Below are 27442 nucleotides of genomic sequence, written 5' to 3' on the forward strand. Positions count from 1 at the left end.
TCTATCACTCCAAAGGCATTTGCATAAGCCCTAAATTGTCTAACACTCTAACGAAAACTGTCACAGGTTTAGCCGATTATCTTGGACATATTGTTAGTTGTGATCAGATTTATATTTCAAAAATTTGTGTTTAATACTTAGATAAACTAAAAATATAGAAATAAATTAAAAAATTTTGTATTATACTATTTTTTAAGATAATAGAAAATATGCCTCCAAAATATATATAAATTTATTTTATTTATTTTAAAATTCTAAACATATTTTTGTATTTTTTCTATTAAAAACGTGTAAATTTATATACATTTACGAGCTAATATAAGAATTTAGGTGTAGTTCCTAATATCGTTGATAAAATTAATTATTTTAACAATTTCTTTTATGATATTTTTCAAAATTTTATTTAAATGCCTGTCATAATGAATGCATATATAATTAATTCAAACAATTTAAATTGTTAAATAAAAGTTATATGAATTATTATATATTCATATATTTTATATTAGTGATTGATTTTAATTAATTAATTTTAGTGTATACTTAACATAGTTGAATAATAAATCGGAGGAATCTTCCGTGGTCTATGAGATATTAATGCATATTCCCCACCTATGCACGTATTTGTCATAATAGTAGTGTTATTTTTACTCCTAGATCGTACGACACAACTTATGCGATAGAGCTAAACAATAAAAGTTAACGGCTAAAATTAGAGCATATAACAGCTACATATTTTCTGTTTAACATCTTATTTTGGTGAATGCTATCGTACCCTCTCTAAAATAACATGTAAGTTACTCTGATGTGTCACATTTTAATTGGGTGTTTATTTTAACCTGAGTTACCTTCTCCACTCTTTCGTCGTCGTTGCTCTTCCCAAGCATCACCGTCTCATTGGTGTTCCGTTTTCTCTTCCCAAATCATTCTTCTAGAAAAGGTACCTTTGTCGTCCTCATTACGCCTCCCAAACATCACGGTGGGTATCTTATTTTATCTTCCCAAATCATTCTTTTAGATAAGGTACTCCAACTCTCTCTAATTGCGTTTACTCCTCCTCATTGTACTCCTTCATTGTCGTCGTTACGTCTCCCAAGAATCACCGTCTCATTGGGTGTCTTGTTTTCTCTTCCCAAATCATTCTTCTAGAAAAGTATTCCATCTCTCTAATTGCGTTTACTCCTCCCCATTCCTTTGTCGTCGTCGTTGTGTCTCCTAAGTATCACCGTCTTATTAGCCGTTACCGTCTTCCAAGATATTATTAACTCTCATGAAATTAAAGTAACTCAGGTTAAAATAAACACCCAATTAAAATATGACATATCAGAGAGGGTAACTTACATGTTACTTTAGAGAGGGTAGGGTAGCATTTACCTCTTATTTTTAGTTCTATTATATTAGTTTTCTATACTTTCGTAGAAGTAGAAATAATATTTAGATCATCATGTATATGTGTTGTAACTTTTAATTTGAATAAATCAACATTGACCATAAATAGCACAACACCAACTGAAACTGACTTTCCAAGTGAAGACAGAATCAAATTAACTTCACCATAATCCAAATGGAACTAGCCTTCTTATAAACTAGCTACGAGATCAAGTAATGTTGTTATTATTAATATCTATATCACTCTTCCTGTTTCTTCCATTTGCAGTCGCTGTGACTGTTAGTACCCACCATGATGGCAATAGCTTGTGTCAATTCCAAATCCGTACTTGCTTTGTTTCGTCAACTTTAAGGCTGTGATACCATTGATTTGTGATGAAGACTCATTCATTCTAAGTAGGCAAGAAGCATATTATATATGAAAAAGGGGCAACAATAGTTGTAGATATATATTAGAGATATAATCGTACATGTGTTTTTTTTTTGTCGGTTTAAATTTTAGAAGAAGTGATATCGAATTTATAATTTATATAACTGAAAAATTTAAAGTTTGATTTTTATAATTTTTTAAAAAAAGTTAGTATAATATAAATAAAAAAATTATAGAAAAAATTTATACAAAATTAAAAAGAGACTTTTACATGTGAAATTGTGTTAGAGATAATTATTTATATATTTTTTTATTTTCTTAAACTTTCAAGCTTTTTTATTTATTTAAATAAAATAATTTTTTTATTTATCATTTTATACCATTATAAAAAAAATTAACGTTTTTGTGCATTATTTTCAATTTCGCAATCAGTCAAAATTCGCAGACTATGTTAGCAAAATTAAGAAAAATCTAATTGTGCACTCACTAGCTGCAAAATTGAAAACAGTTTTTCTATCCCAATTTTGCTGTCATTGTCAGCGTAATTGAGTAAGAATATTTGTGTAATTGAAATAAACTTTTAGGGTTTCTATTTTCATGACTAGAACTTTTGGGGCTAATGACATAGTTAACGATTTTTTAACTTAGTCAATCATTAAAGAGGAGACCATAAAGATCTACAATAAAATGACAAATTGATCTAACATCAAGTTATTTAATTTCATTTTTTCTTGTTGATTTTGATTTACTTGTCATTATATATAATAAAGTATTAATCTGAACGCCCGAATTTGTATAGACAAGTTAGTCAAACAAGACGTTTGTGGAACCGTCCAACTATGAGGATGAAAGAAAGATCAATGTGTACATCCAATTGTAGTTAATTTTCATGTATTTATAAATTTCCATGTACTCATTCTAATTGTACTCGTTAATTTTTATGTATTTTTTAATTTTCATGCACTATATTCGATCTTACTTAATTATGCTAATAGTGGCTGCGAATTTAGGATGAAACACGTTCTTCACAATTACGCTGGCTAGCAATGGCTGTGAAATTGAAGTAAAAAAATTGTTTATTTCGCATACAATGAATGCGAAATTAAGAGATAATATACCAACACGTAATTTTTTAAAAAATAATGTAAAATAAAAAAGTAAGGAAATTGTTTTATTCAAATAAATAAAAATCCTAATTTCACGACAAATATATGCTTTGTTTGTTTTCCAATATATTTTGTTATCATATAAGAATTAAATTCCAGATTCATATGTTATCATGCATATGGCATAATATTAGTTTCATTGTCTATTGAACAGACAAACCAAAATCCTGAAAGAAAATTAGGCTCTTCAGTGTTATTTCTACTTTTCTCATTTGGTATATTTCATAAATAATTGTAAAATGTTTTCATTTTTCATATTATGAATAATTTCTAGACGGCATGCTTGGCAATAATTAAGTTTACATATATATGTTTAAACACGAAAGATTTTTAGGTGCTATGAGAGAAATTAAATGCTCTTATTTTATTACATTCATTACTTTTTACGTTGATATTTATTATTTTTAATTTAAATTTAAAAATATTAATAAAATAAAAACTAATCTTGGACTAGCCGACATTGTTGAGATATAGCAAAATAAGAGCATTCATTTGTTGTAATAGCACACAATTCTCTTCAAATACATAATTTTTTACTCATGAATTTATTATCAAATGCTAGCAGCATGCTGTAAAACTTTTTGGGTTTGCCTAAGTGAAAGAATAAATAATTCTTTTTTAAAATATAAAAATATTTTTGATGAATTTTCTACTTTCATAATAGTAAAAATTGTCTTTGACATATTATTCATAAAATCTTAAATATAATAAATACATAATTGAAATAATTAATATTTTAAAAAATGTAAGCCAAAAATGTTTTCTGAAATTTGTTATTGTTTTTTAATATTATATTACTTTTTATAAAATGTTGAAAAATAAAACTTTGTTTTCATTGGCTTTATAGAGTACAAGATGATAGAGCACTTTAATTGGCTTTAAAGAACCAAAACCATGCCTGAAACTAAAGATGCTCTTAATTAGTTTGCCGAGGCGAAAGGAATCGTCTCATATATAGCCCTGACAGGATTTATTGATTAAATTCTGCTTTTCCAGTAAGAAAGTAAAACACGATTAATTGTACCTAAATATTATATTCTAAAGAATAGACCAGGTAAACCCTTGCAATAGTCTTATATATTGAAAACAAAGTAGAAAAATAGTGAAAAGCATTAGATAAAATTAAAAGAAAAAATAGTTTTATAGTTTCTTATTTTTACATCTAAATTCATTTATAAATATTTACCTAATAATTTATATTTTCAGTGGATGATTTATGATATGATACGACAGTTTTTTATATAAAAAATCTAAATATCAATTTTTTACTATCGATATTTTTTAAAATAAAGATAGAATATGAGTAGGGGTGTACAAAAAAAATTTTACTCTAATGTCTAACCTAGAAATTCGATCTGAATCTGATGATCCAAATTTTGCGAGTAATATCCGATTTGTTAGGCTATCAGATAGTATTTAATTCGTCAGATATTATTCGATCTAATCCACAAATATATAGGATCGGATATCAAATATTAGTATTTGTTCCGGTGTGAAAGTGCACTCTGAAGTATAGTTTGTTCTGCGAATTTTGGAACTAGCATTCTTGGATGTGAAGAGAATGGAACGTCATCTGCTCTGTGGGGAGGCGGCGTTGGGTACCTGCAAAGGGACTCCAACGCTCAAGTAAGTGTGAGTGTGAGAGAGATCAAAATAAGATTGGAATGAATTTCGTACCTTTGGAGTAGTAGTTTTCTAATATATATATTGAATCGTTCTGTTATTCGTATCAGGTTTGTTATTGATATCTTTGTTGCCAGTTTGACGGAATCCACCTTGGGTGTTATCCTAGTTTGTTGGGATAGTGGTGGTTTGACTAGAGCGGTTTGTTTGGGGGAGGAAATCTGTGGCAATTATCCCGAGCTCCGAGATTATCGTGATTGTGGGTCAGTGTTTGGGTACTGGATCATAGCCCCCAAGTTTGACCTATTTTTTCATGGCCGAGGTATAACAGGTCGAGTTTGTTGTATAGCTCGGAGTTGGGTATAACTGGTAGCCCCCAAGGTTGACGTGTTATAATTGGTTTTTTGAAAAAGCTAGTCAAGGTTGGAGTTTGGGCAGTAACTTAATTTATGATGAGAGGAATTTTCGGTGGTTGTGTTGGGTGTTTTAATGTTGTATTGGGAATGGGGAAGGTCGCGAATTACGGGCATTGGTTTGTGGATTAGTATTCGAAATCAATGGTGAGGATTTGTTTGGGAATTTCAGCCTTTTACCTAAGTACGTGGTTAGTGGGCTGGTAAATTTGCTGGACTTTTGGTTTACAATTATTGTTTAACTTCTTCTCTTTTGCCTTTGGGGATGAGCAAAAAAGGTTAGTTCTTTCTGATTTTCTTCATGCTTTCTTCTCTTCCAGTGTTGTTTGGTATTCTGCTAATGGATAAGGGAAAAGGTGTAGTAGTTGAGAAAAGGGTTAAGGGTAAGAAGAAGAAAGGGGTAGTGGATGACGCTGACAAAATCGTCGAAGAGCTTTTTGTTTGGGATCCCGTAAATCCCTATGGGTGGGTTTCTGAGTCGGGAAAAAGTTAGGCGTCCGTGTTTGATGATGACCGTAGTATATCCTAGTTGGGTTCGCCATCTTCTTGGGTTAGAGAGGGTAGTGGCATAAGCCTTAGGTTTCTGACATGCAATGTTGCTGACCGCCGTTTTTCATCACGGTGAGGGGTTCGAATATTTTTATATGTACAGTGCTGTGTTTGTAGAGTTGGGGGTTAGGTTTACTTTCTCGGATTTTGAGTGTGGTGTTCTAATGCAGTTGAAGTGTGCGCCTTCCTAGATTCATCCAAATTCGTGGGCTTTTGTTAGAGCCTTTGAAATTTTGATGGGTACTTTGCAGGTTGAGCCATCTCTAGAAGTGTTTTTTGCTCTGTTTCAGTGTAAGGGAGTGAAAATGGGGTGTTGGTTAAATGTTGCTAGTGCCCCAGGTCGTGCAATTTTCAGCTTTTATCGTTCTTCTTTTAAGGGTTTCAAATCTCTGTTTCTGAAAGTAGGTGTTAGTGAGAGTGATTGGCCGTGGTATGTTGATGATTGTTTATTGGAGAGGTTTCCCTTATTCTAGGTTTCGAGGCCTAGGCTGATTTTAGGTATAGATAGGATGGAATATAGAAATGAAATGATGGTGGAATTTTTAGTGAATCATATATCTTCATCTTGCTTTCTTTCTGTTGTGGAGATTCTCGAGCTTCAATTTGATAGTGATGGGTTGTTGGAGTATATATGTAAGTTATTTGACATTTTGATTATTTATTGTTTTGTCTATCATGATATGTGATTTGTTATTTTGCTGTTATAGGTGAGAAAGCTCCCAAAGTCACGTCTAGTGGCTTACTTGCTTTTTTCCGGACGAAGAATGTTGAGCGGCAAGGTTCTAGTAGTCTTGTGACAGCTGAGGTTGGTGCCAAGGTCAATCAGGCCTCTCCGGTGAAGAAAGTTAGCTATAAGAGGAAGAGGAGCGAGAAAAAGGAAAAGAAATCTGGTGAAGCCGAGGATAAGCTCGGTGGGAAAGAATTTGACTTGGATCAAGTTAGGAGGTTTACTGATAATAAGAGGGTCTTACACGGGTATAGGGGAGATGAAGATTTGTCGTCTGTTTGGAGTGAGCATTTCCCCTTTCCTATTGTTGCTGATGAGAATGTTCAGAGTCCTTCTGATGTGAAACTTGTGCATGATGTGGGAGATATTGGGGTTACGTAGTATATGTAAGTAAAATGTAGTGTTTTGTTGTTTTGGTTGCTTATGCATTGTTGTATTTGGTTTTGATTGTTTGTATGATGTCCAGGTGATGGGAGTCCGGCTTATGTGTATTGGTCGTACTCAGGAACTGAAGCATGCTTGGGACTCTTTTGATAGGGCGTCCCTGACTCAGCTGATGCAGGATAATATGGAGAAGTCAAGCAAATTCTGTGATGCTTTTGATCTGGTAAACTCTTTGCAAGAAAAGTTGACACTATGTGAAAAATCAAAAAAGAATTTGAAGGAGAAGAATATGTCGCTTGAGGCTAGGTTGTTGGTTCTTGGTGTGGAGAAGAAGCAGGCCGAAGCTGAAAAGGAGGATCACGGTCTAGAGATGTTTGTGGCTAGTTTTGAGAGAACTGTCGAGCAGGTGAAGCTTTTGGCTCCTATTGTTGATTTGGCGATGATGGATCCCTGTAAAATGGTAGTGGATGGTCAGTTGGTTGAAGATGAGGTGACAGTATTGAGGGTGAAGGAGAAAACGTTGGTGCTCCATTAGATTAGCTTCATAGTAATAGTTTGTTTTTTGTCCTTTTTTATAAGTTTGTTAGTTTTGTTCATTTTTAGCGCCTGTTTGACTGATTTTGAACAGATTGATATAAGATTTCCTCGTATGAGGGTTTGTTTTGTGACTGTGTTTTGGGACTCTGTAGGCTTGTAGCCATTTGTTTCTAGATGTTTTGAACTGTTGGCCCTTGGCCAAACAAATTTGATAATGGTAAAAATTTAGCTTTATGTTTTTGTTATATGCCTATTTTGTTTGTCGAAAGATAGTTTTGAAATTGTCTCATCGTTAGCATTGTTCGTCAGATGAGTAGAACATGAGGCAGGGAACAGATAATTGTGGTTATTTTATTATGTTGGAATTGAAAAGTGTGGGGTGGTGTGCCTTATTAAAACCTCTCCAGCAAAACCCTCCTTAGGGATAAAATCTGGTAGTAGGAAAAAGAGTGCATCACTGTGTCCGACTTATAAACTAGCTAAAGTACATTTTCAGAGATGATGTGTTCCAAGTGTTTGGTAGAATAGTTCCGTCCAGCTTTTGTATTTTGTATGCTCCTTTACCGATAACTTGTTGGATTCGGAAAGGGCCTTCCCAGTTAGCGCTTAGCTTGCTGTGTCCTTGTGGCTTTTGTATGTCTTCAACTTTCCTGAGAACTAGATCTCCCGCCGAGAAAGTCCTCGGTTTGAGTTTCTTATTGTATTTTCGAGCTATAGCTCGTTTAGCCGCTAGTTGATGTAATGCTAATTTGTCTCGGTCTTCCTCTATGAGGTCGAGCTCGACTTTTCTGTTTTCGATGTTTTCCTTCTCACTGATGTTTGTAGTTCTGGTGTTTTATAGGGATACCTCAATAGGTATCATGGCATCGCATCCATAGACCAACCTAAAGGGGGTTTCCCTTGTTAATGATTGTTCAGTTGTGTTATAGTAACCTGCTCGGAGGATTTTGGCAGCTAGACTTCGGCTGCCTATGTGTGTGCCACAAATGCCCTCATGAACTTTATCTATTTCCAGCTTGGCCTCTTTTGTGTTTAGACATCTTAAGAGAGGTCTCGTGAATCCTCTTTTGTATAATTCGGTTCCGAGTAGTCTGTAGAAACTTTCTCGTCTTTTGAATTTTTGTGTGTTTTGGACGCTGCTTGGTATGCTACCTGTTTGCAAGTAGGTTATGAAGGGGGATCTCCAGTCGTCTTCCTGTGAAACACTCAAAATTATTGTTAGCATAACACTAGGTTCTTCGAGCGTTAGTTAAGATAGTACGGGTGTTGTATTTTGACTTATGGTTGTTGCTAATTTCGAAATGATATCTGCTTTATCATTTTTTTTCATGAGGCATATGGGATATATTAAATTTTTAAAAATTGTTGACGAGGTTATTGACAATAGTATTGTATTTCTCTAGTAATGGGTCTTTTGCCTGAAAGTTACCTGTTACCTGTTGTACCACAAGAAGGGAATCGCATTTCACGTTTACCTGCGTGATGCCCATTGTATGAGCCAATCGCAGTCCTGCTATTAGAGCTTTGTACTCTGCTTGATTGTTGCTTGCATGGAAAGTAAATTGCAAAGATTGCTCTAATGCTGCTCCGTGTTCGTTCTCGAGGAGTATTCCTGCTCCGGAACCCATGCTGTTTGAGGCGCCGTCGACATATAGTGTCCATATGCTATTTTTAGGATCTTGTTCGTCTAAAGTGAGTTCTACAATGAAGTCGGCTAGTGCTTATGATTTGATGGCTCCTCTGGACTGGTATTGGATGTCATATTCTGACAACTCGATCGACCATTTGATTAATTTTTCTGCTAGCTCAGGCTTCGTCAATATCTGTCTTAGGGGTTATTTGGTTTTGACCACGATGGTATGGCTTTGGAAGTAGTGTCACAGGCGTCTGGCTATTGTCACAAGAGCCATGGCCAGTTTTTCTAACTTCGGGTATCGAACCTCGGCGTTTTGAAGAGATTTGCTGACGAAGTATACCGGGTGTTGCTGCTTTCCTATTTTTGTTACCAAGACAGAGCTGATAGCATAATTAGTGATATATAAATAAAGATAAAGTGGTTTACCAACTTCTGGAGTTCGGAGGATTGAGGGTGCTAATAGTATGGCTTTGATATCGATAAAAGTTGCTTCGCATTCTTTGGTCCAATGGAACTTTTCTTGTTTCCTGAGACTTTTGAAGAAATGATGTGATCGATGTGCTATACGAGGTAGGAACCTGGCCCATGCTGCAAGTCGGCCGGTCAATTGTTGGACGTCTTTAATTGTTTTCGGGCTTCTCATGTTCAAGATTGCCTGACATTTTTCGGGGTTGACTTCTATACCTCGGCAAGTTAGCATGAATCCGAAGAATTTTCCGCTTTGAACTCTGAAAACGCATTTCTCTGGATTGAGCTTCATGTTATATCTTTGGAATTACTAGAATATTTCTTTCAAGTCATTGACATGCTTTGCTATATGTATGGATTTTGCTACCATGTTGTCAACATAGACATCGATGTTTTGCCTGAGTTGGTTTGTGAAAATTTTGTCCATGAGCCTTTGGTAAGTAGTACCTGCATTTTTGAGTCCAAATGGCATAACCTAATAGCAAAAATTACCATTGTCAGTGATAAAAATAGTTTTATCTTGGTCAGCCTCGTGCATTAATATTTGGTTATAGCCAGAATAGGCATCCATAAAGCTTAAACATTGAAAACCAGAGGAATTATCAACAAGTTTATCAATGCACGGGAGGGGGTATACGTCCTTTGAGAAGGCCTTATTGAGGTCTGTATAATCCACACACATCCTCCACTTACCATTATTCTTTTTTACCATTACCACATTGGCTAACCAGGTGGAGTATATGAGTTCTCTGATGAAGCCGACGCTGAGCAATTTTATGGTTTCCTCGAGGGAGGCTGCCCTTTTGCTCATGCCGAGGTGTCTTTTGTTCTGAGCTATAGGTCGGACCGATGGGTTGATGGCCAACTTACGGCAAATGATGTTGGGGTCTATCCCTGGCATGTCTGATGGAGTCCATGCGAATAGGTCAGCGTTTTGTTTTAGGAGCTTGGCTAATTGATCTTATTCTTCATTTGTTAGTGCGTTGTCAAGGTATGTATACTTGTGTTCTTCAGTTGTTAACTGAATTTTAATAAGGTCATCAGTTGGCATCGGCCGTTCTTGGATGTTGGTTCGCGGGTCCAGCTCGGCCAGAGGGGGTAGCTTTTTCAAATTGTATACCTCTTAGACATACGGTTGCTTGGGTTGTTTTGGTTGTTCGTTCTTCAGGATGGCGTTATAACACTAGCTAGCTTCCTTTTGGTCTCCGTGGATAGTTATGACCTTGTTATCCACGACAAGGTATTGTATGTCTATTGTTTTACTGTTAGGATATTCTCCAAAAGTGGTCTGTAACCAAATGTAACCTCGGATAGAGACGCGCTCACCTGAGAAACCTACCAGTTCTCCGGACGAGTGTTGGAGGTTCTTGTCACTTAATTTCATCTTTTGGAATGTTGAATAGAACAGCACGTCTGCGCTGCTTCCCGGATCCATAAGGATTTTCTTTACCAGTGGCTCTCCGACCTGTGTTGTGATGACTACAGGGTCGTCCAGGTTTTGATCATTCGCCTTATAGTCTTTAGGGATGAATGAAATTTCTGGTTTGTTCTTGTTGGTAGGTTGGGATGGATTCGATTCTGTCATCGTCATCATAGCTCGGTATGATCTTTTTCTTGCCGAGTTTGTGCATCCGCCACCTGCAAAACAACCAAAGATGCAATTTATTATTCTGCGAGGTAGATTTATATCATTGTCTACCTTTTTCCTTTTATCTCCGGGATTGTCAATTGTTTTGGATGGCTGGCCGAGGTCCTTTGTGTTCCGCTTTCGTTCACGTCCGTCGAGATAGTTGTCCAATAGCCCTTGGCGGGCCAGCTTTTTAAGGACATCTTTTGCTATAACGCAGTCGTCTATGGTGTGGTCATACTTCTGGTGGAAAGCGCAGTACTTGGATTTATCTACATGTTGCTGGTCTTGATATGTACTGGCCCTGTTTGGGGGTTTGATAAGTTTTGAGTGCAGTATGTCTCTTATAATGTCCTCCCTCCTTGAATTAAGGGGGGTGTAGCTGTCGAACTTGGGTGTTAGCCTGAATGATCTCTGGTCTGTTCTGCTATTTAAGTGCCTGTTTTGTCTTTCCTCTTCTCTATTTGGGATGGGTTTTTCCGCTTTTCGCAGTGCTCGAAATTCTTCAATTTCAATCTGAGTTGTTGCTTTTTCTCGAAACTCGGCCAGGGTCTTTGGCTTTGCTATGACTATAGATTCTTGGAATTTTCCTGGACAGAGACCACTCTTTAGGGCGTAGAGGTGGACTTCAGGATTTAGGTTGGGTATCTCGTTGGTTGCTTCGGTGAACCTGGTCATGTAGTCTTTTAGACTTTTGTTCGACCCTTGTTTGATGGTGCTTAGGTAATCAGAATTGTGGACGTCTATTTTTAATGCGGCAAAATGATTGATGAACTGGTCGACCAGCTCATCGAAGTTTGAGATGGAACCTTTTGGGAGGTTGGAGAACCAAATCAAGGCAGCTCCATCCAGGAAGGTTGGGAAGGTGTGGCACAGGATCGGGTCAAATTCTTTGTTCATGAACATCATAGCATGGAACTTGGTAACATGAACATTTGGGTCTCCTATTCCTTGGTAGGGTTTTAGGGTTGAAGGCAGGGTGAAGTTCTTGGGCATTTCAAAACTCATGACCTCCTTTGTAAAGGGGGTTGGTTCTTTTGGTGGTTGTTTTTGTGGCTTTAGGAATGGTGTGCTTAGTTTCCGAGGTGTGTTCATCATTGTTGTCTTTATTTTAAGTATTTTTGTGTTCTCCTCCTTTGCTATGATCATGCTCTATTTGTCGCAAGAGTTTGGCCATTCTCTGATTTTCGGCCTTGAGGGCCTTATTGATTGCTAAGATTTCGGCTTAATTGGTGCTTGAAAGAGCATGACTGTGTTCGTCCGTCATGTTTCGTTTCCTGCAAAAAGAAATGAAAAATGTGCAGAGTAAAGAGTTGTGGGGTTAGAGAAATCGGCCTCACGGTGGGCGCCAGATGTTCTTGTATGAAAGTGCACTCCGAGGTATAGCTCGTTCTGCGGATTCTGGAACTAGCTTTCCTGGATGTGAAGAGAATGAAACGTCATCTGCTCTATGGGGAGGCGGCATTGGGTACCTGCAAAGGGACTCCAACGCTCAAGTAAGTATAACTGTGAGAGAGATAGATCAGAATAAGATTGGAAGGAATTCCGTACCTTTGGAGTAGTAGTTTTCTAGTATATATATTGAATCGTTCTGTTATTTTTATCAGGTTTGTTATTGATATCTTTGTTGCTGGTTTGACGGAGTCCACCTTGGGTGTTATCCTAGTTTGTTGGGATAGTGGTGGTTTGATTGGAGCGATTTGTTTGGAGGAGGATATCTGTGACAATTATACCGAGCTCCAAAATTATTGTGATTGTGGGTCAGTGTTTGAGTACCAGTTCAGTATCATATTTGTAAATCTGATTCATCAATTGATCCGACCAAAAATTAAAAGAAAGAATAAAAAATATACTATTTATTAAATTGTGTTAGCCTTTTTTGTATTGGTTATCTTATTTTGTTATTTTCAAAAAATAACATTTGAACAATATTTTTGAAGTAAAATATGCCAAAAAAAAGAAAAAAAAGTACATTCATGAAAAAAGGGTTAAAAGCAATTTTTTTTTATAAATTTTGAAATGTCTCATATCCACATATCTAATCTTATTCGATCTAAAAATTATTGAATTGGATCACATCTAAAGACAAAATATGTATATGTCCAATTTGATTTTTTTTAATGCTGATTACATTGAGATTTACCTAAATTTAATCTAATCGAATACATGTAAAATTCAATCTAATCCAATACATATGTAGCACAAAAAGAAAAAAAAGATGGACACCACAACAATAGTACTTTTATAAAGAGAAAAGGAAAAATGTAAAAGAATTGCAAAACAGGAAAAGAAGAAAATAACAAAAAAAAAGTATACAATCCATTTTATAAGTTCAGTTATTATTAGAAATAATAATCAATTAATGTAAATTACTTTATTGGTCGACTTTTAGATGTTAAATTTGCACAAACAAATTAATCTCATTTTTTTAGAATTAAACATGTCAATCATGTTACATTATTAATAGTTTTATTATTAATATAAGAAAAAAATAAAAATTAAACCCTCCATTTTTTTCATTTTTATAGTTATAGTTTTTTATGCTCAATAAAAAATAATACTCTTTTTATATCATAATGTTTATAATACTCTTCATTTATTAAGAAACAATACCATACCGACTTTAAACTACTAATTAATTTTACATATTCAGATTAAAGCTACTATTCTGGAAACCATACACAAAATTGTCACATGTTTTTGTCTATCCCAAAAAGTCAAGTAGAAAAGTTGAGGGACTCATTTAAAGCTTAAAGTAATATAATAGTTCTTCTAATATTATTATGGAAGTTTAGAATCAGTTTGATTGGTTGTTGAAAAAAAATTATTTTTTTTAAAATTTTTTTAATAAAAATTGTTATTTTATATTTAGATAATTTATTTTAAAAATTTAAATATTAAAAACATCTTTTATTTATATTTATTTTAATAAAAAATATATTTAAATAGGTTTGAAATTGAATAAAAATATTTTATTTAAAAAAAACTATTTTTACTTAAAAAAGTCAATCTAAATTAGCGCTTAAAAGAATTTTCAAACTCGAGTTACCTTGTACCGAAATTATAAAAGGTACCATTTAGGTTTGAATGCTACTTTAAATATACCAACTTAAATAATAGACGAACAAATATATGGAGCGTTAGCTCCAAATATTTTGATATTTGTCATTGACTCATCATTGGTATTTAGATTTTTTTATCATTATTCTTTACTATCGAATTTTTTTATAAACAACTACTACAGAAAAAAACGCTAAGAACCGTCAAAGTTATTGTCGGATTTAGCGTCGTCTATTATCGTCGAATTTAGCGTTGGGTTTTGCATCGAATATACGGCAACTTGGATTTTTCGAAATGTTATCGTTGGATAAAAAGGAGGACTCATCGTGTGGGAGAAAGTCTTCATATATGGGAGGTGGTTCATAAGGGTGAGAGTGTTGAGATTGTGTATATGGAGGTAATTAGTCAAAGGAGGTTTTGAGAGTATTGGTGTTAGAATGGTAGTGGTGGTTCTAAGTATGGTTCATATGACTCGTATGATTGTTCTTGAGACATATAAGGTTGGTAATGTGGTGGTGGATATGGATTAGGATCATATGGAGGTGTTTGGTAGTAAGATGGGACTTGTGAGTATGGTGGTTGAGTACAATGTTGAGGAGGTGGTTGATAGGTTGAGGTTGATAACCATAGGGAGGCCCACCATATCTATTGGATTGGTAAGCATTACGGGGTGGATTGTGATCATAGTAGACCAGAGGAGGTTGTCCATAAGAACATAGCTCCTCCTGCGATTGATTTTTTGATCCATAATATAAACCATCATTGAAGTTTCTATTTCCTACAACATAGTTACAACTAAACTCAAAGCCAAAAGGGTGAGAATTCATATAGAAAGGAGAAAATAAAAACAAAAGCTATCAAGAAACAAAGAAAAATATACTTCTAACTACTAACAAAAATAAGCAAACAAACAAAAAGCAAACTATTCACATATGCATATATTCACAATAACCAAAATATGACACACAATTGCAATTCCTCGGCAACGGCATAAAAAACTTGATACCAGCCAAATGTTGGTTTAGACTTTCTCAAAAGGAATCTCATCGCAAGTATAGTTCCAAACTAACAAATGACCCATATCAGAGTTTAATTTGGTGTCACAAATTCAAATAAATAAAAACCGAGAGTTTTAAATTTCGGGTTGTTTCTCAAAGGAATTGTAGTGAGGTGTGTGTATCATTGGCTATGAGAAAAAGAGGTTTGAAATGCAAAAGACAAAAAATTAAATGACAAAAAAGTAAAAAGCAAAAAAAGAAATTTAAGTGCTAAAAGACATCTTGGCAAGGATTGAGAGTTAAAATTTTCTATTCAAGCCATTGACCACAAACATGGTAATTAAGAAGAGTTAATCCCACTTTGTCATCCCCAAATATCAAAAAAAAAATTAAATAGGCATAATTGATCTTAATCCACAAATCTTAGCCAACTCACTAGTTAGACTTAGTGAAAGACTAACATCAGTGGAAATAAAATCAACTCACAATCCTAAATTACCAACCAATATTAGACATCAATGACTCAAGGTCACCTAAGTCCTCAATTCCAAGCCAAGAGTGCAAAATCTACTCTAAAACTAGAAAAAGCATTTTAATAAATACTTAGAATGTATAAAAGAAAAAGCATGGTAAGTTGCATGAATAATAAAATCTATAACTACCAAAACAAGAAAGCAATAATCACAAATTAGACAAGCATCGTTAAACATGAAAATGATTAAATTGCATTAAAAGTAAACAAGAATTCAACGAGTGTTCATAACCTAAAATTAACAAAATAAAGAAACTAACAAATAAAACTAAGCAAATTAAGACAACAGAACAAGAAAATGTAAAGAAAACTAAATTAAAACAAGAATTAAAACCTAAATATAAGAAGAAACTAAACTAAAGCCTTTAAAATTCTAGAGAGAAGTTGGAACTCTCTCTCTAGGAATTAACCTAAAACATGGTTCTAAACTCCTACTATGCTCCTTTTTTTATCACCTTGAGTCTTGCCTCCATATGCATCAAAAATGAGTTGGATTGGGGCCAAAATGGGCCTAAAATTGCGATCTACGTATTTACTTAAGTAAACCACATGCTGCTACTCGTGCGTACGTAACTACCATGCGTACACACAATTGGGCAAATTTTTAAAACTTCATTTCTTCATAATTTCTCTACTTTTGCATTCTTTTTCTCCATTTTTTTAAGTCATTCTTACTTTCTAATCTTAAATCACTTAAACAAACATATCAAGGTATTGAATGGGATAAAAGTGAATTAAATTTAGCAATTTTAAATCATAAAAGGTATGTTTTTCGCAATTAAGTACAATTAGGAGAGATTCACAAAAACATGCAATTTCAATGAATAAATGTAAGATAAGTTGATAAATTTCAATCTTTTCAACCCAAAATTCATCATAAAATAGGGGTTTATCAACCATCGTCGGGTGGAATAACATACCGAATCTTTGCTCTGGAAGGAGCTACAATGGGTGTGGGCAATGACTACTGGTTAGAGTAGAAGGAAATCGATTCAGCACATCTGCATGTGTTGCTTAACTGTGACAAGATTTCACCGTACCTCATGTGAGTTTATTAAGTCCTTGTAAATATTGTAATCAGTAACATTCTATCTTCTTAATCTAATAAAAACTTCTTTAACTTATTCTATTATATAGGTTATTCCAAGAGGCAAATCATGATATCTTATTAAACAACTTTTCACGTTAGTTCAGAGAATACGTCAGCGTACAACTAACTAACACAATAGGAACCCTTAGCTCGGCTATTACGGATGCTGATATCATTGAACTTGGAGTAAGTCACGATGTACTACCACAACAAGACGACGATGTTCAAGAAGAAGACGAGGTCGACGTGGACGAAGAAGAGGAAGATGAGTTCGATGATCAGGAAACTACCTTAAAAAATGAGGATGGTGAACTAGAGGAAGAAGATGATGAATCTGAATATGATTAATGTAAATATTGTTCTATGATATGTATAATTCTTTACCAAACTTTGAGAAAATGTAATGTAATTAACATTGTTTTAGATATATCAATTACCATCATTCCGTATTTTTACGTTAAATGCTTGATATTTCACTTCAAGCTTAAAGCACTGTTTCAATTATGCTTGTTATTAGGTTATGCTATAAATGGATGGAAAATGACTATTTAAAAAAAATAAAAAATTCTTCCGTCGGTATTACCGTTGAAATTTACCGACGGTAACAAACCAATATTTTTTTAAAAAAATCTCCAATAAACTTTCTGTCAGAATTTATGTCAGATTAATCTGATCCGACGGTAAAATGGAGCGGATACTTATAAAGTGGCACCAACATTACCGTCGAATTAATCTGATGGTAACTTTCAATAGATTTTGTTATATATTCTACCACTAAATCTGACAAAAAATAGCGTCGGACTCGATAAATCCGGTGGTAAGTATTCTCTAGCGAGGTTTATACTGGCACATTTATTTCGATGATAAATTGGTTACCTTATGATTTCTCTAGAAAATTCGCCGATAACTTTGACGGTACTCGACGACTTTCTTGTAGTGATCAGGACATGAAGCCCAAAAAGAAAGAAAACTAGACAAACAATATCCTAGAGAAAGCAGTTCCAATAAAGTTTGCATGAAAACTTAATACACGAGAGAATAGAGAAGAAGAAATAACATCCTAACTGAAGCTCATATCCTTGCCATGCCAATCTATCTGCACAAGCATTCACTTCTCAGAACTCGTAAACGATGTTCCAATTGCTTAGCCTACTGCAACGATCTTTAATAGCCAAAACTAATGCTCTTGTAGAGTGAACTTGGTGGTTTCTCGAAGGAAGAAACTTATTGCTACTTTAGAATCCACTTCAAATATTCATGTATTCAAAGTTTAGAGCTAAGTCCAATCCTAATAGAATACCTCAGAGCTCTGCTAAAGTCACCGTACAGCTGCCTAAATTTGTACTATAACAAGCCAAAAACTTGCCTTCATGGTCTCTTAATATACCTCGGCAAGCCGCCTGACCGTCCTTTGTAACAGAGCCATCATAATTGAGCTTAATGCAGGGAGGTTTGTGGGGGATCCAACGGATTTGTTTTTCAGCAAAGCATCCAACCTTTTTTCTTGCCCGAGATATCTCCTCATGCACTAAGTTATACTCTTTAGCTAAATGCACAACCAAATCATGGATCTTACATTCATCTACTGCATTGTCCCTCTAAAAAATATGCTTGTTGCGATGATACCAAAGAGAGCATAGGGTGCACGTAAACAACAAAGGCCAAGGAATGCCTTGGTAATGAAATTGAAATGATAATTTCTTTAACAACCAGGAAAAGAGTAGTTGACTAAAAAACATATCGGAACTCAATGAATCGTCAATGCTCATCCATGTATTCTTTACGATTCTGCAGTCGCAAAGGATGTGGAGCAAACACTCTGAAGAAGAATCCCAAATCGAACAAGTATCATCTTGGGTCATGTACCTGCGAGCTCGAACCCCATTTGTCAAAAGGGCTTTATTAGCAACTAGCCAAAGAAAGGTGCATATCCTTTGAGGGCTTCAACTTTTCAAATTCTCAAAAATAAATTAGTCCTAGATTCCTCGGAGGAGTTCAAGTAGATAAAGCATGCTGACTTAATGCTAAATATACCGTTGGAATTAAGAAGTCACGCTATCTGATATCTCCCAAGTTTGCTTCTGGAGTCTTCAAGGATGAGAAAACAGGGACCTAGTCCTCTCCTAAAACCTCCTCAATTTACCTAAATTCTATTTGCCATTTGCAGCATATTCACTTACCATGACGTTCAGCATATCCTCCAATATATTTGGTTGAGTGAAGACTTCAAGTTTATTCACATCTGGAATCCAATGATCTTTTCAAAATCGAACGCTATCACCATCACCAATCCGTCATATCAAATTCCTTTCAAATTTAAGCCACACTTGAGCGATATCTTTCCAAGCATTTGATCAAGATTGAAATTTCTTGACGATGGGCATGGTATTCTCCCCATATGTATATTTTCTTCTGATTACCTTGATCCAACGAGCATTCCTATTTTGCACCAAGTTCTATACTAATTTCATGAGATTAGTATTGTTTTCTACTCTGTTTAGTCTAAAACCCAAGCTGCCAATTTTTTTGTTTCTCCCAACTAACTAAATGGACCTTCTTATTAGTACTGCTGCTTCTCCACACGAAGCTCTTGCAAACTTGACCAATCTTGTCACACACGCTTAGTGACAGTCTCATTGTTTGTAAGAGATAAGTGATGAGCAGATAATTTATACGCTTTTTGGCATTGTTTTTACGTAGTTTTTAGTAGGATCTAGTTACTTTTAGGGATGTTTTTATTAGTTTTTATGCAAAATTCATATTTCTGGACTTTACTATGAGTTTGTGTGTTTTTCTGTAATTTCAGATATTTTCTGGCTGAAATTGAGGGACCTGAGCAAGAATCTGATAGGAGGCTGAAAAAGGACTACAGATGTTGTTAGATTCTGACCTCCCTACACTCGAAAAGGATTTTCTAGAGCTACAGAAACCTAAATGGCGCGCTCTTAATTGCGTTGGAAAGTAGACATTCAGAGCTTTCCAACAATATGTAATAGTTTATACTTTATTCGAGTTTAGATGCTGCAAACTGGTGTTCAACACCAGTTCCATGCTACATTCTGGAGTAAAACGCCAAAAACACGTTACAACTTGGTGTTTAACCCCAAGAGAAGTCTCTGCACGTGTAAAGCTCAAGCTCAGACCAAGCACACACCAAGTGGGCCCCGAAAGTGGATTTCTGCACTTAGACTTATTTCTGTAAACCCTAGTAACTAGTCTAGTATAAATAAAACTTTTTACTATTGTATTAGACATCTTTGGATTATCTTTTGATCCTTTGATCATGTTTTGGAGGCTGGCCTCTCGGCCATGCCTGGACCTTCATCACATATGTATTTTCAACGGTGAAGTTTCTACACACCATAAATTATGGTGTGGAGCTCTGCTGTACCTCAAGTATTAATGCAAAGTACTGTTGTTCTTCTATTTAATTCACGTTTATTCTTATTATAAGATATCCATTCGCACCCAAGAACCTGATGAATGTGATGATTATGTGATGCTTATCGCCATTCTCACTTATGAACGTGTGCCTGACAACCAATTTCATTCTATATGCAAATAAGCTTGAATGAATATCTCTTGGATTCCTTAATCAGAATCTTCGTGGTATAAGCTAGAATCCATTGGCAGCATTCTTGAGAATCCGAAAAGTCTAAACCTTGTCTGTGGTATTCTGAGTAGGATTCAGGAATTGAATGACTGTGACGAGCTTCAAACTCGTGACTGTAGGGCGTGGTGACAACACAAAAGGATAGTAAATCCTATTCCTGCATGATCGAGAACCGACAGATGATTAGCCATGCGGTGACAACGCACCTGGACCATTTTCCCTGAGAGGACGGACGGTAGCCATTGACAACGATGATCCCCCAAGATACAGCTTGCCATGGAAAGGAGTAAGAATGATTGGATGAAAGCAGTAGGAAAGCAGAGATTCAGAAGAAATACAGTATCTTTATGCGCTTATCTAAAATTCCCACCAATGAATTGCATAAGTATCTATATCTCTATTTTATGCTTTATTTATCTTTATATTTGAAAACCATTATAACCATTAGAATCTGCCTGACTGAGATTTACAAGATGACCATAGCTTGCTTCATACCAACAATCTCCGTGGGATCGACCTTTACTCACGTAAGGTTTATTACTTGGATGACCCAGTGCACTTGCTGGTTAGTTGTGCGAAGTTGGGAAGAATGTGTGTGAACCATAGTATTGTGCACCAAGTTGTTGGAGCCATTGCTAGGAATTATTCGAGTTGTGAAAAGTATGAGTCACAATTTTGCCTATCAAGTTTTTGGCACCATTGCCGGGGATTGTTTGAGTTTGGACAATTGACGGTTTATCTTGTTGCTCAGATTAGGTAATTTTCTTTTCAAAAAGTTTTCAAAAATCTTTCAAAATTCTTTCTTTGTTTTCATTTTAAAAAAAAATAATTTTTGAAAAAAAAATAAAATACAAAAAATTAATAAAAAAAATCAAAAATATTTTTGTGTATCTTGTTTGAGTCTAGTGTCAATTTTTAAGTTTGGTGTCAATTGCTTGTTTTTAAAAATTTGTGTATTTTTCGAAAACTCGTGCCTGGTGTTCTTTATGATCTTCAAGTTGTTCTTGGTAAGTCTTCTTGTTTGATCTTCATATTTTCTTCTTTTGTGTCTTTTGTTATTTTTCATATGCATTTGTGCATTCATAGTGTCTAAACATGAAAATTTTCTATGTTTGGTGTCTTGCATGTTTTTCTTTTCTTGAAAATTTTTCAAAAATAAGTCTTGGTGTTCAACTTGATCTTCAAAGTGTTCTTGGTGTTCATCTTGACATTCATAGTGTTCTTGCATGCATTAGTTGTTTTGATTCATAATTTTTATGTCTTGAGTCCTTTTGTTGTTTTTCTCTTTCCACATTAAATTCAAAAAAAATATATATCTTTTCTTCATTGTACTCATAAATTTCGAAATCTTTGGATTGACTTAGTCAAAATTTTTTAAAATAAGTTGTTTCTTGTTAGTCAAGTCAAGATTTCAATTTTAAAAATCTTATATTTTTAAAACTTTTTCAAAAATCAAATCTTTTTTATTTTTTTATTTATTATTTTTGAAAGTTTTTAAAAATTGATTTTCAAAATCTTTTTCTTAATTTTATTTCATAATTTTCGAAAACTTTACTAACAATTAATGTGATTGATTTAAAAATTTGAAGTTTGTTACTTTCTTGTTAAGAAATGTTCAATATTTAAATTCTAGAATCATATCTTTTAGTTTCTTGTTAGTCAAGTAATCAATTTTAATTTTAAAAATAAAATCTTTTCCAAAATATCATTTTCAATCATATCTTTTCAAAATATCTTTTTCAAATCATATCTTTTTCAAAATCAATTTCAAAATCTTTTCCAACTTCTTAGCTTTTCAAAATTGATTTTCAAATCTTTTTCAACTAACTAATTGACTTTTTGTTTATTTCTTATCTTTCTCAAAACCACCTAACTACTTTTCTCTCTCTAATTTTCGAAAATCACCTTCCTCTTTTTCAAAATTCTTTTAATTAACTAAGTGTTTCAAATTTTAATTTTAATTTTATTTCTTCTCTTAATTTTCAAAAATCACTAACTATTTTTCAAAAACAATTTTCGAAAACTCTTCTCTCTCATCTCTTTCTATTTATTTATTCATTTACTAACACTTCTCTTCATATTAAAATTCGAACCCTCTCTTCCTCTGTGTTCAAGTCTTTTTTCTTCTCCTTTTTCTATTCTTTTCTTCTTCTACTCACATAAAGAAATCTCTATACTGTGACATAGAGGATTCCTCTTCTTTTTTATTCTCTTTTTTTTATATGAGCAGGAGCAAGGACAAGGACATTCTTGTTGAAGCAGATTCTGAACCTGAAAGGACTCTGAAGAAGAAGCTAAGAGAAGCTAAAGCACAACAATCCAGAGAAAACCTTACAGAGAATCTCGAAAAAGAAAGAGACATGGCCGAACCCAACAATAATGCAAGGAAAATGCTTGGTGATTATACTACACCTACTTCCAATTTTTATGGAAGAAGCATCTCAATCCCTGCCATTGGAGCAAACAATTTTCAGCTGAAGCCTCAACTAGTTGCTCTAATGCAACAGAACTGCAAGTTTCATGGACTTCCATAAGAAGATCCCTATCAGTTTTTAACTGAGTTCTTGCATATTTATGATACTGTTAAGACTAATAGAGTAGATCCTGAAGTCTACAGGCTCATGCTTTTCCCTTTTGCTGTAAGAGACAGAGCTAGAACATGGTTGGACTCACAACCTAAAGATAGCCTGGACTCTTGGGATAAGCTGGTCACGGCCTTCTTGGCCAAGTTCTTTCCTCCTCAAAAGCTGAGCAAGCTTAGAGTGGATGTTCAGACCTTCAGACAAAAAGATGGTGAATCCCTTTATGAAGCTTGGGAAAAATACAAGTAGTTGACCAAAAAGTGTCCTTCTGACATGCTTTCAGAGTGGACCATTTTGGATATATTCTATGATGGTCTATTTGAGTTCTCTAAGATGTCACTGGACCATTCTGCAGGTGGATCCATTCACCTAAAGAAAACGCCTGCAGAAACTCAAGAACTCATTGACATGGTTGCAAATAACCAATTCATGTACACCTCTGAGAGGAATCCTGTGAGTAATGGGATGCCTCAGAAGAAGGGAGTTCTTGAATTTGATGGTCTGAATGCCATATTGGCTCATAACAAAATGTTGACTCAGCAAGTCAACATGATTTCTCAGAGTCTGAATGGATTGCAAAATGCATCCAACAGTACTAAAGAGGCATCTTTTGAAAAAGAAGCCTATGATCCTGAGAACCCTGCAATGGCAGAGGTGAATTCCATGGGTGAAGCCTATGGAAACACCTATAATCCTTCATGGAGAAATCATCCAAATTTCTCATGGATGGATCAACAAAAGCCTCAACAAGGCTTTAATAATGGTGAAAGAAACAGGTTTAGCAATAGCAAGCCTTTTCCATAATCTTCTCAGCAACAAACAGAGAATTCTGAGCAGAGTCCCTCTAGCTTAGCAAACATAGTCTCTAATCTATCTAAGACCACTTTAAGTTTTATGAATGAAACAAGGTCCTCCATTAGAAACTTGGAGGCACAAGTGGGTCAGCTGAGTAAGAAAATTACTGAAACTCCTCCTAGTACTCTCCCAAGCAATACAGAAGAGAATCCAAAAAGAGAGTGCAAGGCCATTGATATAATCAAAATAGCGGAATCCAAAAAGGAAGGAGAGGATGTGAATCCCAATGAGGAAGACCTTATGGGACGTCCTCCAGACAGAAAGGAGTTCCCTATTGAGGACCTAAAGGAATCTGAGGCTCACATAGAGACCATAGAGGTTCCATTAAACTTCCTTCTGCCATTCATGAGCTCTGAGAACTATTCTTCCTCTGAAGAGGATGAAGATGTAACTGAAGAACAAGTTGCTCAATATCTAGGAGCCATCATGAAGCTGAATGCCAAGTTGTTTGGTAATGAGACTTGGAAAAATGAACCTCCCTTGCTCATTAGTGAACTAAATACATGGGTTCAGCAAACTCTACCTCAAAAGAAAAAAGATCCTGGTAAATTCTTAATACCCTGTACCATAGGCACCATGACCTTTGAGAAGGCTCTGTGTGACCTAGGGTCAGGTATAAATCTTATGCCACTCTCTGTAATGGAGAAATTGAGGATCTTTGAGGTACTAGCTGCAAGAATCTCATTAGAGATGACAGGCAAGTCAATAAAACAAGCTTATGGATTGGTAGAGGACGTGCTAGTGAAGATTAAAGGCCTTTACATCCCTGTTGATTTCATAACCCTAGACACTGGGAAGGATGAGGATGAATGCATCATCCTTGGAAGACCCTTCCTAGCCACAGCAGGAGCTGTGATTGATGTTGACAGAGGAGAGCTAGTCCTTCAATTGAATGGGGACTACCTTGTGTTTAAAGCTCAAGGATCTTCCTCTGCAGCCATGGAGAGAAAGCATGAAAAGCTTCTCTCAATGCAGAGTCAAACAAAGCCCCCACAATCAAACTCTAAGTTTGGTGTTGGGAGGCCACAACCAAACTCTAAGTTTGTTGTTGAACCACCACATTCAAACTCTAAGTTTGGTGTTGGGAGGTCCCAACAATGCTCTAAACATCTATGAAGCTCCATGAGAGCTCACTGTCAAGCTATTGACATTAAAGAAGTGCTTATTGGGAGGCAACCCAATTTTTATTTATCTATATTTCTATTGTTCTTTTATGTTTTATTAAGTTTATGATCATGTGGAGTCATAAAATAATTGCAAAAATTAAAAATAGAATAAAAAATAGCAGAAGAAAAAGCACACCCTGGAGAAAGAGCTGTCTGGCGTTTAAACGCCAGAAACAAGCATCGGTCTGGTGTTTAACGCTAGAAATAAGCACCAAGCTGGCGTTTAATGCCAGAAACAAGCATCAGGCTAGCGTTAAACTCCAGAAACAGGCTACATTTGGGTGTTTAACGCCAGAAATAAGCTGCAGTCTGGCGTTAAATGCCAGGATTGCATACAGAGGGCGTTTTAAATGCCTAAAAGGTGCAGAGATGAGAAATCCTTGACACCTCAAGATCTGTGGACCCCACAGGATCCCCACCTACCCCACTTCTCTCTTCTTCACACAATCCAATAACACTATACCCTTCATCAATCACATCTATCTCTCTTCACCATTACCCCTTCACCAATCACATCCATTCACTCTTCCCGATAAACCCCACCTACCTTCAAATTCAAAATCTCTTTCCCACCCAAACCCACCCTAAATGACCAAACCTAAACCCCTCTCCCTCTACTATATAAACCCCTCCATCCTTCTTCATTTTCACACAACACTACCCTCTCTTCTCCCCCTTGGCCGAAACCCATACCTCTCTCTCTCTCCTCCATATCTTCTTCTTCTTCTTTTATTCTTTCTTCTTTTGCTCGAGGGCGAGCAACATTCTAAGTTTGGTGTGGTACAAGCATAGCTTTTTTATTTTTCCATAACCATTGATGGCACCTAAGGCCAGAGAAACCTCAAGAAAGAGGAAAGGGAAGGCAATTGCTTTCACCTCTGAGTCATGGGAGATGGAGAGATTCATCTCAAAAGCCCATTAAGACCACTTCTATGAAGTTGTGGCCAAGAAAAAGGTGATCCCTGAGGTCCCTTTTAAGCTCAAAAAGGGCGAATATCCGGAGATCCGACAAGAGATTAGAAGAAGAGGATGGAAAGTTCTCTCCAATCCCATTCAACAAGTCAGAATCTTAACGATTCAAGAGTTCTATTCAAACACATGGATCACTAGAAACCATGATCAAAGAATGAACCCAAACCCAAAGAATTGGCTTACAATGGTTCGGGGGAAATGCTTAGATTTCAGTCTGGAGAACGTAAGGTTGGCGTTCAACTTGCCTATGATGCAAGAAGACGTACGCCCCTACACTAGAAGGGTCAAATTTGATCAAAGGTTGAACCAAGTCCTCATGGACATTTGTGTGGAAGGAGCTCAATGGAAAAGAGACTTAAAAGGCAAGCTGGTTCAATTGAGAAGACTGAACCTTAAGCCTGTGGCTAGAGGATGGTTAGAGTTCATCCAACGCTCCATCATCCCCACTAGCAACTAATCCGAGGTAACTGTGGATCGGGCCATCATGATCCATAGCATAATGATTGGAGAGGAAGTAGAAGTTCATGAAGTCATCTCTCTATAACTCTACAAAGTAGCCGAAAAGCCCTCTACCTTGGCAAGGATAGCTTTTCCTCATCTCATTTGCCATCTATGCAACTTAGCTAGAGTTGTCATAGAAGGAGACATCCTCATTGAAGAGGACAAGCCCATCACTAAGAAGAGGATAGAGCAAACAAGAGAGCCCATTCATGGATCTCAAGAGACGCATGAGGAAGCTCATCATAAAAAAATCCCTTAAATGCCTCAAGGGATGCATTTTCCTCCAAACAACTATTGGGAACAACTCAACACTTCTCTAGAAGGATTGAGTCATAATATAAACCAATTAAGGGTGGAACACCAAGAGCACTCCATCATTCTCAATGAGATTAGAGAAGACCAAAGAGCTATGAGGGAGGAGCAACAAAGACAAGGAAGAGACATAGAGGAGCTCAAGAACACCATTGGTCCTTCAAGAAGAAGGTGCCACCTTCACTAAGGTGGACTCATTTCTTAACTTCCTTGTTCTTATCTCTCTGTTTTTCAGTTTTATGCTATATGTTTGTCTATGTTTTGAGTCTTAACGACATGATCATTAGTATTTAGTAACTATGTCTTAAGGCTATGAATAATTCCATGAATCCTTCACCTTTCTTAAATGAAAAATGTTTTTAATACAAAAGAACAAGAAGTACATGAGTTTCGAATTCATCCTTGAAATTAGTTTAATTATATTGGTGTGGTGACAATACTTTTTGTTCTCTGAATGAATGCTTGAACAGTATTTTTTATCTTGTTGTTTATGAATGTTAAAATTGTTGGCTCTTGAAAGAATTATGAACAAAGAGAAATGTTATTGATGATCTGAAAAATCATAAAATTGATTCTTGAAGCAAGAAAAAACAGTGAAAAAGAAGAAGCTTGTGAAAAGAAAAAAGCAAGCAGAAAAAGCCAATAGCCCTTAAAACCAAAAGGCAAAGGTAAAAAGGATCCAAGGATTTGAGCATCAATGGATAGGAGGGCCCAAGGAAATAAAATCCAGGCCTAAGCGGCTAAATCAAGCTATCCCTAACCATGTGCTTATGTCATGAAGGTCCAAGTGAAAAGCTTGAGACTGAGTGGTTAAAGTCATGATCCAAAGCAAAAAGAGTGTGCTTAAGAGCTCTGGACACCTCTAACTGGGGACT

General features: G+C 35.5%; 2 protein-coding genes and 1 non-coding gene across 3 annotated transcripts; 1 reads left to right on the forward strand and 2 right to left on the reverse strand.

Annotated features, from left to right (window-relative positions):
• Positions 1-10442: 10442 nt before the first annotated feature.
• LOC107487289 (uncharacterized) lies at positions 10443-11882 on the reverse strand. The gene has a single exon (XM_016107909.1). It carries the CDS (start codon positions 11880-11882, stop codon positions 10443-10445), a length of 1440 nt encoding a protein of 479 aa, XP_015963395.1.
• A 435-nt stretch (positions 11883-12317) lies between these two features.
• On the forward strand, positions 12318-16914 carry LOC107487297 (uncharacterized). Its single transcript, XM_016107917.1, has 4 exons — positions 12318-12382; positions 12494-12680; positions 14477-14602; positions 16666-16914. Exons 1-4 carry the CDS (start codon positions 12318-12320, stop codon positions 16912-16914), a joined length of 627 nt encoding a protein of 208 aa, XP_015963403.1.
• Positions 16915-22932: 6018 nt separating this feature from the next.
• LOC127743037 (small nucleolar RNA R71) lies at positions 22933-23040 on the reverse strand. Its single transcript, XR_008004358.1, has one exon. It is a non-coding gene; the product is annotated as a small nucleolar RNA R71 (small nucleolar RNA).
• Positions 23041-27442: the final 4402 nt, after the last annotated feature.

Source organism: Arachis duranensis, chromosome 1, assembly GCF_000817695.3.
Source record: "Arachis duranensis cultivar V14167 chromosome 1, aradu.V14167.gnm2.J7QH, whole genome shotgun sequence".
NCBI lineage: Eukaryota > Viridiplantae > Streptophyta > Magnoliopsida > Fabales > Fabaceae > Arachis > Arachis duranensis.

Excerpts from the sequence above, each read along its gene's own strand:
- LOC107487289 (XM_016107909.1), bottom strand. The coding sequence starts at position 11,882 with ATGCCCAAGAACTTCACCCTGCCTTCAACCCTAAAACCCTACCAAGGA.
- LOC107487297 (XM_016107917.1), top strand. The coding sequence starts at position 12,318 with ATGAAACGTCATCTGCTCTATGGGGAGGCGGCATTGGGTACCTGCAAA. Across the intron at positions 12,383-12,493 it reads AAAGGGACTCCAACGCTCAA|GTTTGTTATTGATATCTTTG; the intron begins GTAAGTATAACT and ends TATTTTTATCAG. Across the intron at positions 14,603-16,665 it reads CCACCATATCTATTGGATTG|TTCAGAGAATACGTCAGCGT; the intron begins GTAAGCATTACG and ends TTTTCACGTTAG.